General features: G+C 39.8%; 1 protein-coding gene across 1 annotated transcript in view; it reads left to right on the top strand.

Annotated features, from left to right (window-relative positions):
- The window catches only part of FAM120A (family with sequence similarity 120 member A), a 50,142-nt gene that overhangs the window by 18,755 nt on the left and 13,845 nt on the right, over nt 1–17,542 (top strand). The window contains exons 4-10 of the mRNA XM_028718986.2: nt 8,547–8,675; nt 9,717–9,813; nt 12,515–12,612; nt 12,764–13,047; nt 14,489–14,576; nt 14,880–15,104; nt 15,903–16,077. Coding sequence (XP_028574819.2) covers nt 8,547–8,675; nt 9,717–9,813; nt 12,515–12,612; nt 12,764–13,047; nt 14,489–14,576; nt 14,880–15,104; nt 15,903–16,077 — 1,096 coding nt within the window. The remainder of the gene's footprint in view (nt 1–8,546; nt 8,676–9,716; nt 9,814–12,514; nt 12,613–12,763; nt 13,048–14,488; nt 14,577–14,879; nt 15,105–15,902; nt 16,078–17,542) is intronic.

Below are 17,542 nucleotides of genomic sequence, written 5' to 3'. Positions count from 1 at the left end.
ATACTTGCCAGCATAGTATATTCAGAAAGCACAGTTCCTCTTAAATTAAAATAAATATCTACTACTGTGTTGCGCCCCCACTTCTATTCACCCACACCTGTCTGCTTAAGATTCTTGCTGGATGGAGGCCATTTTCAATACTGAGGTGAGGTCCAGTGAGTGGAATCTTTCCCACGACAAAAGGAAGTTGACTCCAGGGTTTTCCTCGTTCCGTCCAGCCGTTTTGTTCACAAGCTCAATACGAGCCCTCTCCAATTTCTAGATTTAGTTTCTCAGTGGATTCACATCCGTGGTTCTGGACCGAATGTGGGTTGTCTCTTGCTTTAGGCACACTGCCATTTTGTTTTTTCAACTGCCTGCATGGCTACATGTTCAAATACTTGGGGCTTTAGTTTACATTTTCTGGATGCTAGTTTTTACTCTTAAACATTTGCTCTGGGAGGGTGATGGGGAACTGGCTACAAGGTTTACACAAGGGCAGCCCAATCGCTACTGTGCCGATCTGGCTTTTGCTCAATGGGTATTATGGCCTGTGAGGTAAGCAAAGATGGGAAGAGATAAGGATTCTGCTGAGATGGCGAGACCAGGCCTAATGAGGGAGAATGAAGCAAGACAAAAGCAGTGAACCCTTTGGCAGATTTTATTTTAAAGTAATATTTGTATATTGCTTTTCAACTATAGTGGTTCTCACTGTTTGTATAATAAAAGCATGTTTATAATCTTGTGCACAGTAGGAGATCCTACATACCAGATGCAGCCAATGATTTGGTTTTTTTAAAAGAAGTATTCATGCTTCCAGCATGGTGGTGTCAATGAGAATGGGGTGTGGAGAACTACTGTTCTCAGTTTGGGCTTCCTTAGTCCACCAGGAGTTTATAGAAACCGGTGGCATCAATGGCTCTCACCCATAGAACTGAGGGAAAAGGTGCTCTAACAATAACTTGAGCACCACAGGTTGCTCACTGTTGAGCTAAACTGAAGATAGTTGAGGAAATAGTTACTTGCCTTAGGACTTCCACTGATTTCTTGGCTTCTCAGCTCAATCTGTTTGAACAAAGCTACATCATCTCTTCTAATACATATAACTAGCTTTGAAGTGAGGGTTTTTGTTTTTGTTTTTTGTTTTTTACATTCAAGCAGTATATACACTTTATTAAATAAATCAATACTGAAGGAGAAAGTTGCCAAATTTTTAAAATGTGTCAATCCTTACCCCGTTTTATAGCAACCTTTCAGCATGGGAAATGCCAGTAACTGCTTAAGTTTGGATATAATGTACAGTAAGTAAATTGCAGGCTTTGCCCAGTTCTGCATAGAAAGAACTCTATGTGAGTGGTTTTGAAGCTCTGTCTTCTGTATGAGGCAATTTTCAGATAACCATCAAAGATGAAAATGTTGGGAACTGTAATTATTAATGGCAAATAGCATTTTCCTTAGGGTATTGGCCTCATGTTGTAGCAGTTGAACAGTTTTTATAGCTGCGCTATGCTGTTTAAAATGCAATCTTACAGTAGGCCATTTTCCACAGAGAATTCCTTTCTTGAGAGTGAATAGCGGTTGCCTTGCCACCCAGCTTTCTGAATGGGGTCTACTGTTGCCCTTGCTTTTCAGGTAATATTTTGTTCTCAAATTTCACATGTGTTCCCTACCCCCACCAAATTTCATGCTGGAGAGAGTGGAATTATAGATGCTTTAAAACCAGTTTTTGTTTAGCTATTTATTGATTTCCTACACATAAGTGCTGTCAAGTTCAGCGTTCCCAAACTGTTTAGGTTTGTCAACCTTTTTGCAAACAAAATTTATGTTGCTGTTTGTGTGAGGCTTCAAGTTAAACTTCTGAAATAAGCGCTATTCAGATATACTGATTTGCTGCTCCCCTCCCACCCCCCTCCACCAAATAATTTATCATGAGGTGATATAAAAAGTATGACTTTTTGCTCTGTAAAAACTGCAAGGCTCATCTTGTATTTTGGCAAGAAAGAATGTGCAACTTGTGCAGAGTTGACCATTGGTTCATCTTGGCCAATACAGTCTAACCTAAGAGGTGGCTAACCTATGGCCCTTTAGGGGCTTCCATGGTTTGGCTGACGAAGCAGTTGCTCATATGTAGGCTTCAAAGAGGTCAGGGCCCCAGCGTTATCAGAAGTGCAGGACATGTGGAAGGCTACACACAGTAGCTGCTCATGCATAGGGCTCCTCAATGCTGGTGTTCAGATCTATGTGTTGGTATCAGGGGTGGGCCAGTGCACCCCCACTTCCTGGTCACCATATGATGTCTCCATCACACAATTCAAATGTGAAGAGGGTACTGTCTGCTTTAATGCATGGAGTCATGTACTCAAGGAGTTCAGAAACTGAAAAGTGGTGGTGGTAAAGCCAGAGCCTACCCACAGCTCAAAAGTGAAGCCCTTATAGACGAGGCAGACTATCCAGACATCTCTGTTCCTTAACCCTGTTTGAACCCAACATTTTTCTGATGTGGTGTATTGGTATGCAAGGAGCGGGAGGTTGTTGGTAGTGAGAGGGCATAAATTATAGGCTAGTTAGTAACTTAGATTTGTGTGACAAACCTCCTAATCTACAAATGATACTTTTATATCACTTCCTCTTCTGTTCTGACTCTCCTGGTCTCTTGTATGTGTTTCCTTTCCAATAATCTTGGTGGTTACGTATGTATGGTACCTTAGAATTACATGTTTGTCTGTACATATCAGTTAACTGAAATTTAACTGAAATCAGAGCAGGGGCTGATTATGGATAATATGTTTTTCTTTGGCTTCAGGAGTGCCCTCTGGTGGTTTTAAAAGACTATGATAGCTTTTAATTTGAGGCAGTTTCCAAGAACACTACCCTGCTATGAAAAATAGCCACTCATACGTCATCTGGAAGACAAGATGTTTGAGATTCAAATGGATACTATGGCAGCTAGAGCAGGGTTGGGGTGGAGCAGCCATTGGGATATATTTGCATAAATTAAGGTCCTAATAAAAATATTAGAAGGTTGTAAAAGTTAATGGAACGATTACAAGGTTATAAAAGTTAACTACCTAACACAGGAGTGTGGGATCCTTTTGGCCCAGCAGGAACGATCCTTATTCTTCCCCACCCTTGTGAATCAACACACTTGTAAATCTCTGTTATCGTTATGTCAGATGATTGAGAGGTGAGTTACCCCACCCATCTGTCCAAGTCCGTTGTGCACTGCTTTTGAAGTGCCTTACAGCCAGCTAGTTGTTGGGCACGTTGGAACCACAGCTCAAGGGACTAGGGCAGTCTGAACATAAGGCTGGCACCCCTGTTTTCTGTAGAGATTGGCTGAGTGATCAAGTTTCCTATGGAGAACTCAGTCGAACAGCTGATCCAGCAGCATCGTCCCTGCTCCACACCTGAAGTACACATAGCGTTGGATGGGAGCAGGCGGGTGTGGTTTGGGGAAAATGATACTGTGGTTTGAATTTGGCTCACAGATCGAAGGCTCCCTACCTTTGATCTTACATGTGATGTGGTAGAATGGTTGCCAGTGAGGCTACAAAGTGCATGGACATCACTGTTGTAAGTGATTTTGTGTGAAGCAAATACATAATTTGGGCTTTTAAAAAACCAAACTTCTTTTGTGAAAGTTCTTGAAAATGAAGAGCTTCCTGGGATACAGCTTCACACTAATAACTTGCCACTTGGACTAGAGCCCATGTGGTTTGGGTCTTCTGTGGCAAACATTGCTAATCAGCCCCATTTACTGCCCCAGCTCTCTTGCCTGTGGTTTTTAATAACCCAAATAACCTTTCTTGTAGTTCTATTTGCCTCTGAAATTACCAGTGCATCTTGGTGCCATTTGTGATCTTTCGCTGCAATGAATTACTATTCTAGTGTTAGGGCACAGAGGTGTGATTGCCAGCTTCCAGGTAGATGAGCCATGAAACCAGGTTTTGATGGTTTGCATGTAATTCTGGCACCAAAGTAAATCTGCCACATGAAGCTTCTGCAGGCTTTCTTACGTGATACAGGCCATGTTGGTGTTGAGCCTGGATAATTCCATTGCAGGCATCTAAATAGTGAAGAAGTTACTGGACAAAGCTGGATTTAATCAGGATTCTGAACTGGTTTAGAAGTGTCCCGGCTTAATTTCAGCCAGGGTTAACTTTTTTACACATAATGGCAGGCCCTATGGGAACAGGGGGGGATTTATTTCTGAGGGACAGAGTAGTAGGCCCAGGAGTTTCAGTCAAGAATATTTTTGCAAGTTCTGACATGCCTTGATAAATCACATTCAGAGGTTTAATAACCAAAGATGTAAATGAGGCTTTTGCCTGCTTGAGTCCACAGATCCATTGGGGAAGGGCTGTAGCTCAGTGGTAGAGCATCTGCTTTGCGTTCAAAAAGTCCCAGGTTCAATCCCTGGCATCTCCAGATAGGGCTGGGAGAGACTTCCTCTCTGAAACTCTGCCTGGCAGTAGAAACAATACTAAGCTAGGTGGACTGTTGACCTGACTCAGTGTATGTTGGCTTCCTGTGTTCCTGTGCATAAGTTTTCTGTTGAACCTGAACTGGAAAACTATATTTATAAATTTCAGAGCAGGCTGGGATATTCAAGCACTGTTTTGAAGTTGGTTTAATATCCTGGCTTATTCCAAAGCTGTTGATCCAGATGGGGAAAACTGTGATTAAATGGAAAACTCTAGTCAATAGTTAAAACTTCCTGTTTTGTTTGCTGGTTGCATGCATGAGCAAGAGGCATATTCCTATCTTGGCTTATTAAGCAGAGATACAATCACCCAAACCCTCCCTTTGTACCGAAAAGCAGAAAGGCAGTTGGAGCAGCATATCTTAAACCATTTTTTTGCTAAGCAGCCCTACTAAAGATGTTTTTGTCTGGTTCCAGGCTTCTGTTAGCTTGACCGAAAGTGAGACGTTGCCTTTTATGCTGCTTCATTTCAAAAAACACTTGCTGGGCTGCTATTTGAGCATCACTGTTAAAGATTCCTAATAAAACCACTCTTGAGTGGCTGCTGCCCATGTGGTTGCATCTGTAACAATCTGTCCAAGACTGAATGCCAGACATGAAGCTGCATTATACCGAGTCAGAATGGTGATCCATCTGGCCCCAGAGTGCCTGCACTGGCAACTGTTTTCCAAGGTCTTGGGTATGGCCCTGCTTCCTAAGACCCTTTAGCTAGAGCTGCTGGACATTAAACCTGCGCCTTTGACATGAAAAACATGTCCTCTGCCACTCAACTATGGTCCCTCCCCTTGGCCATATAGGGCTTCTCTTGAAATTGCTTGCATTCACATAGAGGTGCAGCCGCCTGCATTCTAATTGGCACACATCACTTGACTCTAATTCTCTCTCCTGTACTAGCTCTTCGTTTCCTGCGCCAATTCATATGCGCAAGCCCAGATGTGCAAAGCTTTTGAAATGTATTGGATTCATAATGAAGAGTATGAGTCATTTCTTACGTCGTGTAACAATCTTTCTATGATTAACTCAGAACTCTTACCTCACTCTATACCATACATGTGCAGAATCCATGTGGCAGTGATGCAGAGAAAGGTATTCCTGGTGACTGCTCAACCAGCTACGGAGTGTTCTGCTGGAGATTTGCTAAAGCTTTCAGAAGCATTGAAATATGTTTTCAATTGGTCTAGCTTATAGTGATCAGAACTAAGCAGTTGCTGGAGTTTTAAAAGCGTACTGTATGATAAGTTAACAATTATTGTGTTACTGCTTGTTTCTCTGTCCTTGCGATAAGATGACCTACAGTTTAAATGAATTAAACCAAACTTCTTTTGGCAGTCATGCTGGCTAAAACTGACTTTTCCAGACTCCTCTATGTCTTAGGATATTGGATGGAATCCAGCACCGTGCTGCGGTGAATGTCCCATTAGCACAGGCATTGCTGCTTCTCAGATGGAATAGTCTCCCCTCTCCTCCCCTGTGGGCTGTTCTAGGCATTCTTCAAACCAACCCAAGCCAGTTTCAGTGGGGGGAGAGAGGAGGGAAAACCTCCATTGTGCAAGCAGAAGTCCAAGTACAGGGCTTGCACTGATGGAGCTCGTTAGGTGCTTAGTGCCCATTACTTTTAGGACACTCTTTAAGCAACTAAGACCTCCACTGTTGTCATGATGGAAATGTAATGTAAACTTAACATTTGAGCTTTATCAAGCGCTAAGAGACTTAATTTGCCACCACAAGATTAGCATATTTGTTTAGATTAAGTTCTCTGAAATCAGTAGATTTCCAGGAAAAAGCATTGATGATATTAGACCATGGAACCTCACCTTGAACTATTTGTAGGTTTGTTTTAGTAATAAGTGTAGATCCCACCCTTTTATTAAAACAACAACACCCAAAATATTTAAGTAAAACACTGTAGTGAAGCACTATAATAAAGTACAAATGCTGATAATGAATTGAATACTTTTAATTAAACAAAATTGTTGCATAGTTCAAAGAAATTTGTTTTATGGCATCTAGAGCATGGTAAATTCTTTAAAATCTTCCTTGTAATAAAATTGTTGTTGTGTTGGGAATAACATGAATATGGCAAGTTATTTTTTAGGCTGCAATCCTATGCATATGTACTTAGGAGTAAGCTCAACTGATTAAAGTGAAGCTTGAATAATTATTATTATTATTACTTTCATTATTTAATTGATTTTTATACCACCTTCCATCAAAATATCTCAGGGCTGTTCACATAGGATGCCTGTATGGAAATGAAGGAAGCTTTTTAAATGAATGATGAAATCAATTTTTTAAAGTATATTTTTGTGGAAGTTGTGCAAATAAAAGCCAGAGACTTTACAAACTTTGAGCTAATGTATATGTTGCAGTAAGCATAAGAGGTTCAGTGAATGCCGATGTTTATTGGTAATCCTTAAAGTCTTTGGAGGTCTGTAGGAAATAGTAAACTGTGAAATTTTCAAGGAGTCCAAAAACGCACTTCTCCACTGTCTTGCCGAGACAGATGCATGCCACCAATCAAAGAATCTTAAGGCAAACTGAGTGCTTTTTTCTGACAGTGACCAAATTTCATCCTCCTTTCTCTCCCATTACTGGCAAATATTTGAACAATTTCCCACAAAACTTACTCTGGACATTATCGGTGAATTATTGAAACAATAATGTCTTTGGTCAAAGACACTTGGTTGGCTTTAAAATACTTCGACTAATGTCAGAATTGTCTGAAATATTCCACTGGCTCCCTAAAATGTTAAGAACTCCTAGTAAATGTCAGAGGTTCATAGTTTGACATTTACCTTAATACACACTTGTCCAAGGGTGCATTGATTTAAATCGGATTTCTTGTTGTGAAATTAATATATTTCCTGGGCAAGCATGCATGCTATCTGATTGCTACAATAATTAATGTGTTCGTTTGCAATTCAATATAATCCAGAATCTTTTACCACGTAGTCTGCATCAATTGCAGAATTGGAACTGCTTCGAGAAAAGCAGCTTAGCCCTCTTTGTATGTGCTCAAGGAAGCAAAGGAAGAACACATGTCTGCAGCTGAAATTGTATGCACAGTTATTTGTAACAAAGTTTCTTTGAACATCAATACTTCCTAGTAAATAGGCGTAGGACTGAGTTGTAAGTGTCTGGAACTTTCCAGAAGCAAGGCTGGTCGGTAGTACACACACACAAAAACCGTGTTTCCATGAGATTATGGAAACCATTCTGTTGGTTACAGTGCCATAATTTGAAAAGGAATACATTGCAAAGTTCATGTAGCAAAACATTTGCACAAGGTCACCCATGTGGGCTGTTGGAATGCTGGGTAAAATGTGGATTAGCATCTCCTAGCTTCCAGCACCTGTGATGGCCTGCTAAACTCTTGTTAGGCCATAGTAACAAATAATAATTAAATAGTTCATTGTGCCATTTTCTCAACTTCGGAAGTTAGACATTTGTCCCTGTAATTCTTGCTTTATTAGAAAAATAGCCTATTTAAGATGTGTTTGCTATCAGGCCACAATTCATTTTAAAGAGACAAGTAGATTTTAACATGCTTTGTATTTAGATTTCATTTTAAACCAGGTTATTTTAGGAAAGACACCACATAATTAGAATTGTAAAATCAATTTAAAATCATTTACCTTTATCCACTTTGCAAACTCCTCCCAAATTACTCTTCCCATGTTTCCATTTAATTATACATTTATTCTTCCTACTTGTTGCCATTAGCTTGAAAACCTGGCTTCCACTTGATTATGCTCACACATCCCTTATGGAAATGCTTCAGTGGCTGCCACTTAATTACTAAAGAAATTGCTGCATATTTAGATGTAGGCATCTCATTTGCTGAACAGACATGTAATAACAATTCATATTTAGAGTATTTTTTTGAGATCCTTCTTTCTATTAAAAGTCTCCCCAGAAATTGGTCACTATCTGAGATACACAAGCTTTTAAATTCTGTTTGTGTTGGTAGAATTACTCGTTAACATATTTTACAATGGAATTTTAGTTGATCAGCTTACTAGCTACAAAACTGAGCTATGTTAGGGAGCTGCTGTGGCATATTAACATGTGTTTGTATTTCTAGGTACGAGCACACCAGTTAGTTTTACCACCCTGTGATGTAGTGATCAAAGCTGTAGCTGACTATGTCCGCAATATTCAGGACACTTCTGATTTGGATGCCATAGCTAAAGATGTCTTTCAACATTCACAGGTAAGGAAGGAACAAAGATCATAGGTGTAGACACATTTTAAAGTACAGTTGTACAAATAGTCAACTTCTGCTATGTGTGTACTCATGTTCACATGCCTGCCTATCACTATTCTCTCTTATCATTGTCATGTCCAAGGATGTGTAACTTGGGTTTGCTTTTTTGGGTTGTGTAAATTTCCATAATACTGGGTACAGCTTTATGGCAATGTTAACACCAAAGATTTTTAGTAACACAAGCATGGCTACTAACATTTCAGTTTTGGTTGTGGTTGCATTATAGGCCTGAACCTAACAGTGTTGTTGTGACCATGCTAGCTGAATAGTACTAATCATCGGGGTGGTTAAGAGGGATGTAGGGGGGAAAACAACAGATGGGAATCTCAGTAGACGCCCTGTACTGCTTATCAGAAAATCCTGCATTTGAGGTAATTAAACGCAGATTGTTAGACAACGAATTTCAAGAACTCAGTGGTAAAATCAGGAACAGCTTCTGTGCAAGTCTAGGGATGGTGCGATGTGAGGAGCCAGTGGCTACTTATCTCCCAATGGACCAACCTGAATCAACACAGGGCATACATGCTAGCAAGACTGAATGTGCCACCTTTGGCAATACTGTAGGGAGATTCCATAAAAGACCTCTTGCAGAGAGATTATGCCCCTGAGGACAGAGTCATATAAAATCAGTTGTGCGTGTTCTTTTGCACTGCACATGCATCAGTTGTGCACTGATTTTTTGTTAGCAGGGAGTGGCATTCAGATGAATGTAAGTTAACCTTATGTTTACTCAGGATAGAGATAAGATGGAGATAGTAGTCAGGTTTCTGCAACATAAAGTGAAGATTTGTGAATGTTATACAACCTTAATTTAATAGCTAGATGTAGATTTTGCTGAGTGATTTTATTGTACTGAATCTTACTGCAATCTTGTCTGTATGCCCATAAAGGTTTGAGAAATGAGAATACTAGTTCGTGTGTGTGTGTGTGTGTGTGTGTTTGTGTGTGTGTGTGTGATTTTAATAAAGCTTTTAATATGTCTTTTAGTCTAGAACGGATGACAAGGTTAAACGATTTAAGAGAGCAGTTGCATATTATTCAGCAACCAATAAGCCTATGCCATTTCATCCACCACACTACCTAGGTAAGTGTTGAAACTTACTTTGAGTTGAGTATGATACTGAGAATTTGGTTAAACAGTAGGAGATGACCTACACCAGGGAGGAGATGGGAGACAATAGAGAAATCGTACAACATTTATCCTATTAAATCAGTCAGATTTCATTTTGATATCCTGGATCTGTAGGTAATCTGACCCAGCTGTGGTACCTAACAGGCACTCTTGTGTCTGCTCTAAGTGTTCCACTCGCTGCTGTCGGAGAAGTTCTGGTCAGTTGAAATTGATGTTACTTATTGGCAGATTAGCTTGTGCACAAGCAGATGTTGGCTTCTCTGCTGTGGTTAGTCACAAGTTCTGGCTTGGACATAACATTAAGCCAGCTAGTCTGTGGTTTGGTTCCCCACTGGGGGAGCAGAGTGTGAGTGCTCAAGCCAATGTTGCACCCAGACATGGTCTTTGTTGGCTGTGGACCTTTTCTCTGTGGTGTCATGCCTCTGACCCAGAGCTTTCCAAACTTTTCATGTTGGTAGCACACTTTTTAGACATGGATCATTTTGTAATGCAGTAACCCAGTTTTACTAGCAAACTAACCCTGGGAGGAGTTTAGGGAGCGTTTGTGTGACACACCTACACACAGCAGCCGACACACTAAAGTGTCACGATACACAGTTTGGAAAGCTCTGCTCTGACCGCTTCTTTGCCACATACATGGCAATACTTGATGCAGATTTGGAAATGCAGCCGGTTAAAAGGGGGATTCCTGGGTGAGGTTATTGTTTGCTTTTCTCCTCCAGGATAGCATCCTATTTTGAAATGTTCTTGTGTGTAAGAGAGAGTGTGCATATGTGCCAGTGTGTCTCTTTGTGCAGAAATTCCTTTGAGCAAAGTGAATTTTGCTTCAAAAACAAGATCTAAAGAGCTTACAACTAACTTTATCCTGGATAAGTTTTACATCAGATTATTTATACACAATTACTGAGACTAGTCTTAACTATTTCTGAAAACGTTAGTGGTGTGCACCAACTACAATATTCAGTTTGGCCCCTGATTTGGGAAACAGCCCACTTCTATCCAAGATGTTTTATAGGGTGCCCAGTTCAGCTTTGGGTTCATTCAATCTGCTCACCACCCAGATAGCTATTGGAAAGGCAAAAAAAAAAAAAAAAAAAGGCTATATAAACTTTTTCCTTTTTGATGGAAGTGAATGAAATTTGCAGGTACACTAGCCCCTCCTGAGTAAAAGAGCATGCCAAATTTCAGAAAAATAAATCCACGGGCTTTTGCGCTGGATATCTTTCCACATTGATTTTGGGGTAAGAAAAACTAAAAGGGACTTGCTTTCTAGGTAAAAACATTTTATTTAATTCCAGCTTGACCTGTCATTCCACTCTGGTTTCATGATAAGCTTAGAGATACTATTTTTGTATTCAGCAGACACACATCCTGTAGGGTTTTTTTTAATGCCTTTTTTGATGAGGCACTGTGAAGCATTTCCAGGGATCCCCACTTCACCCTTGGTGTCTCGTACGAATCCTGCTTTCCCACTGACAAGGCATTCCTCTATGCTTTGGAATTTGTCTGAATACAGTGTACAGCCCTATTAAATAAAGAGGTAGAAGAGCACTGTGGTCATTTGTCATAACTAACTGTTCTAGTCTACACATGTAACCATATGGAAATCTAAAACTAGAACTTTTAATAAAGGTAACATTTGTTGCATTAGCGAAATAGTTTTTAAAATAGAAAATGCTTGGAACTGGGGCAAAACACCATCTGGATAAATGTCAGTTCCCCATGTGGGTTTTGTCTGTTCTGAAGTGATGTCACCTCACCTCAGTTTGCTGTGGAAATCACAATAATTGGGGCTTGATCACACAGAATAGTAAGTTCTGCAAGACTTGCCTTTTTACGCCAAGACAGCCACACAATAACCTCCCTATTCTGAGATAAGCCATCTTGTCAAAATGGTACAGATTTGAGTTAGTTTTACTTTTCTATCTCCCAGGTTGATGGGTAACATATAGAAATCAGTTTTCTCTCTTCTGGATAAATCCTACATAACAAGTCTTCATTAGACTAATTGAAAGCAGATATATTAATGGCTTTAAAGTGTTGTTTGAACTTGGTTTCCTCTTACATGATGTATCCATCTTCATGTGCCTGACTCTCTTCAAGTCTTGATTTCTGACCGACAGAGAGAAATGTGTTACCAATCAAAAAGACTTCTTAATAACTCATTGCTGAGAGAGTATCCTGGTTAAAGTGAGAAAAGACTTCAAAGATTTCACATTTGTTCTTCTGTTCTTGCGTGTTGCACACGAACTGAGGATATTAAAAACAAACCACTTCGGAACTGGATGCAGAATTAAAATTGCTGCACTTCCTGTTCTGCGGGAATATAGAAAGTAAACAATGGATACTAAAATGGTGGGAGTGACTGTAACATAAACAGAACAGGAACAGATAGTGGAAAGAAAAAATAAATGATCAGACTAGGAGGAAGTGAATGTGTCTCCTGAGAGAGGCAGAAAATGAAACAAAACTGACAGTGTGTGTTGAAGTAACCTGTACTATAGGAAATGAGGTCAAAGCTTTAAAGAACAAAAGCCTAATATCAGGCATTTGTTCTTACATGATTACTTTGTCCTATTGAGGATTCGCCTAAAATGCAACTCTGGCCAGGCTGTGCATGAGACTGAATTTGTTTTGATTTTTCCTGTAATAGCCAGACCAAATCAATTTGGAATGCCGGGTATAGTGCCACCGTATGTCTCTGCTCAGATGCTTAACATTCCACAGACCCCTCTCCAAGCAAAACATGTGGCAAGTATACTCTGCTTTTCCCTCTTTCTCCCCACCAGCACTCTTCAATTGTTTTTGAGAAATGTGTGTCGCACATATATGGAGTATGAGCAGTTTGCTCTGATTTATGAAGAAGCAGCTATAATTTATAATATACTTTCCCCCCCTTTAGGCCCAGCATATGTCTAGTCAAGGTAATACCCAAGGTCAGGGTCCATATCCCTATAGCCTCTCGGAACCAGCCATCACCTTGGATGCAGGTGGGAAAAATATTTCTGAGCAGAACAACTACAGCAACATTCCTCATGAAGGAAAACATACACCACTATATGAACGATCCTCTCCAATAAACCCAGCTCAGAGTGGGAGCCCCAATCATGTGGATTCAACATACTTTCCTGCCTCTTCTACATCATCATCTTCAGACAATGATGAAGGCAGTGGCAGCGCTGTGAAGTAAGTACATCATGTGTTACTAGCAGGACTGGAAAAGAAAGTTGCTAGTAGCGTCTTTGAATTTACTGTCACAGAGAAATGTTCATGCACCTGCTGTTGTTTCTATATTCAGTTGATGTGATCTACTTAATTGTAATGTATTTTGTCTTTTGTTAATGCTGGTGGCACAGAAATGTTTTCAGATAAATGAGCAAAATTTAAAAAGTAAACTAATCTTGTATCAGCCAAGATGTAGAGGATATTAAATTTTTGCTATAACAATGTTTATTAGTTGTGTGTATGATGTGCAGGGTAGGAAGTGAATAAGCCTATACCAGACAATGTTAAGTGTTGGATCCTTTAAAATGATTGATTTGTGAAATAGGTAGAGAGCAGAGGCAACAGTATTTGGCTTCCCAATTTCCCCTGGTTGGCTAAAGAGAGTGAAGACTTATTTCAGAAATTAGTTTATATCAGTTAGAAGGTTAGTAGCCCAATTTTTACTGGTATGTGCATGTGCCTATGTTAGCCATTTTTCATCTAAAAGGCGGGGGGGGAGCTCTTTTGAATATACAGTCATACCTCGGGTTAAATATGCTTCAGGTTGAGCGTTTTCAGGTTATGCTCCGTGGCGACCCGGAAGTAACGAAATGCGTTACTTCTGGGTTTCACTGCTCTCGCATGCGCAGACGCTCAAAATGACGTCATGCGCGGAAGCGACAAAACGCAACCCGCAGACGTGCAGTCGTGTGTTACGTTCTACTCAGGATGCGAATGGGGCTCCGGAACGGATCCCGTTCACATCCAGAGGTACCACTGTATATAAAACTTCATTGCCTGATCCCCTGGAGACTACTCTTACTTGCCATAGGCCATCAGGTAAGTGGCTGTTCACCTGTCAACTTCACACAACTTAGGGTGCAAGTATCACCCCTAACAATGAACTTATGCAATGATCTTATTTGTGTTCCATCCTTTTAATAAATTCCCACGGATGCTTACAAAAATCCAAGATGAAATAATATGATATAATTAAAACATACAAGTACACTAAAAGCAGCAGTTCTAAAAGAACAGCTGCCCTTAAGCCAAATTAAAATGCCTGGGGAAACAGAAAAGCTCTTTGTGTAGCACTTGACATTAGTGTTAAGCACCAGATGAGACGTCCTGGAGAAAGTATTTTGGCACCACAGGCTTTCTTCCAGGTGGAAGCGAACCTAGAAAAGGACCTTTGCTGAAAACCTTAGCACATGGGCAGTTGCATGTGGAGAAACATGATATCACTGGTGCCCTTGACTCAAACCATGAATGTGTGCTAAATGTCAAAAACACTTTGAATTGAACCTGGAAACAAACTCTGCAAATACAAAGGGGGGGGTTGTGTTTATCTTGGTACTATTTAACAGTACCTTTGAATTATAATTCTGAAAATAAAAATAGTGTGGCATTCTTTCCCCCCCAGTCATGTTGGTGGGAACAAATTGCGCTGGGAGAAAACAGGAACCCAGTCAGAAAATCAAGGACGTGGGGATCCAGGAGACCAAACAAAGGTAGAGTCCTTCTTATCACTATAGTCTGTGTTGATTAGACTTTATATGCACAGTTGAATCCTGTGATTTTTCTAAAAATAAAAAGACTGCTTTTGTAAGGTGAAATTTGAAAAGCTCTTGACACCTGAAGGGCAATGAGCTCTGTGCATGCATGCATATGACTTTTAACTTCATTTGCAAGTATATTCAAATTTTACTTTCAAAAATCCTCTTAGAGATGCTTGATATTTAGTTGCAAAGCTTCCACATTTAAAGCTAGAGGAAGATGTTCCTGTTATAGATTACTTTTTATGTCTATTACAGGCAGAAGGTTCCTCTACCGTTTCTTCAGGAAACCAGGCAGCTGAAGTTAAAGGGAACCAAGTCAATAGTGCACAAATCCCATGTCTGTTGTCAATGCCCACCAGGAACCATATGGATATTACCACTCCTCCATTACCACCTGTAGCACCAGAAGTATTAAGAGTGGCAGAGCACAGACACAAAAAGGGGTTAATGTATCCCTACATCTTTCATGTTCTAACCAAGGTAAGGTTTTCAGAGTTTTAAGTAGCGCCAGAATCCTAAAAGGATTGGTGAACGCTTGCTGTTGTCCCTTGCTTTTAATTAATTAGTGCAAACATAGCTGAAGCCCTGGTGCTTCTAAAGCTTTCCTTTCCTGGGGTTTCTAAAAATGTTTAGAACTCCCCCCTCTCCCTTTGAAATGCCATACCAACCATCTGTTTGGATCAGGGGAGATGTGAAGATTCTTGTATGCACTGGAATGCCTTCTGCTGTTGCACTCCCAAGGTTCGGTAGAGTGCATATGTTAAAATAATTTAATAGTATTCCTGACTTCTTGCCCCATCAACCTATTCATGTCTGGCAACAGAGCCTGCTGGGCTTGACCCAACTGACATAAACAGGGTACTTCCACAGTAGTGGAAGAGACCTTGTTTCCCCTAATGCTGTTGAGAAAAACTGGACCATTCTTTTCCTAACAGTTTACCAGTTATTCATCAGTGGGTCCTGAGGTCCACAGTTTTTAGGACCTCGATCTCGGTGTGCTTCTCTTGTGGCTGGCTTGCACCAGCATCAAGAAGTCCTCCAGGCAACTGTCCTCAGGCTGAACACTGGATAAAAAATGAATCAGTTAATCAACCAATGAGATTTTAGGTCTTGAATTATTTTTATTACGAAAAAATGTATCCAAGACTTTTAACGCAGAGTGGTTTCTTTATATTGTGCATTTTATCGTAGCTAATAGGTGCTAAGAGCTAGACTACTGCTACTAATGCTGGAATCTGCAAGAGTTTGTATGCTACTAATCATTTTGTTCATGTACAGGGTGAAATTAAAATTGCAGTTTCTATTGAAGATGAAGCAAACAAAGACCTGCCTCCTGCTGCTCTTCTTTATAGGCCAGTTCGTCAGTATGTTTACGGTGTCCTGTTCAGTTTGGCAGAAAGCAGGAAAAAAACTGAGAGGCTTGCCTTTAGAAAGAACAGACTTCCTCCAGAATGTATGTATCTGCCTTCTACTATTATTGCTGGCTGAGCTCGGACATCATACCAAACTATAGTTTGCACCAGCCATGTTTTAGAGTGTCAATTGAGCCAAACGTATAGGCACCTATGTTTTAGAGCTACTGGACTGCTTTCATTTTTCATCTGTTCCTATGTTATCTATTTATTTTATTTAAACAGGATTTATATACCGCTTCATCATCTATAACCTCAAAGCAGTTTACATATTCCATGTAGGCAACAGATGTCCGCTTGCACAATGGAACTTCCCCCTTCCTCCTCTCCCTTGTCACCTGCCATGCACCCTCAAAATCTGCTCCAGAGCCTCAGGAGTAGATTCAGGTTGGGGGAGTCATAGGGATTGAAGAGGAAGAAGTCCTGTTGTGCGAGCAGAAATCCATTCTCATAGTGTTGGATACAACTGATAGAATGCAATTAAAAGATTCTGGAGGAGAAACAATGGCCACAGCTATGGTTTATCAGTTCAGACATCACTGTCATTGTTAGTATAACTGTAGTTTCTGATTAATGGATTTCTGACTGATTAAAAAATGGGTTTGTTAATTCAGGTATCATTCAAAATTAGTTAAGCTTGGTATAATGTTTGAACAGAGTCAGCATTTCCTTATAAAGCTTTATATACCACTTTTCTACTACAGTCTAAACAGCAGTTCTTTGAATTTTGCTACAAACATAAATCTTAAAACTTACTAATGCAGTTGTAAAACAGTAGCAGCAAAAGAGAACATTATCTGTAGCTGAAATACAATATTTCATTCTTCCCCAACCTTGTTGGAGGAAAATTTATAAATAATTAGCACATTATGAATTCAATTTTGAAGTGACTTCTGGGTTACTTTAAAAAGTGAGTGTGTTGGAGGATTGAACTAAGTGCATTGTTAGGTTGCATTTTGTGTAAAATAGGCCTCTATCCTGAATGTTGACACAAACAGTTAAGCAATAACCTTGATGGGACAGCACCAAACTTGGTTTTTTTCTTGCAGATATGTCAAAATCTATAAAACTACTAGAAATATAATGAGTTAAGTCTCAATAATCCTGTCTGTTGGCATCAGGCAGGCATCTTTGGATTATTCTTTTTGGTGCCCGCTTAAAACATTTTTGTTTAGGCAACCCTATCCAGACACGTAGAAGTTACATGTGCTCTGGTTTTTTTTAGCTATTATTGATTTTAATCACCTTTTGAATGTTTTAAAACATTTGTTTTTAACTTTTTATAGAGAATATTTTATTTTATATTTTTGTAAATCGCTTAGAGGTTTTCATACAATAAAGCAGTATATACATTTTGTTAAATAAAACAAAATAGGAATTACAGAACCGCCTAACTTGTGAAATGACATCTTTTCTGAACCCAGTATTGCTGTTAACGTTTAGTATCTTGTATTCAGCATAGCTGGACAAGAAGAGCTTGAATATGTACCGTGCATAAATGTCCAC

This window comes from Podarcis muralis, chromosome 2, assembly GCF_964188315.1.
Source record: "Podarcis muralis chromosome 2, rPodMur119.hap1.1, whole genome shotgun sequence".
Lineage (NCBI taxonomy): Eukaryota > Metazoa > Chordata > Lepidosauria > Squamata > Lacertidae > Podarcis > Podarcis muralis.
Note: the sequence above shows the minus strand (reverse complement) of the source record. Positions and strands in the feature narration are given on the sequence as shown.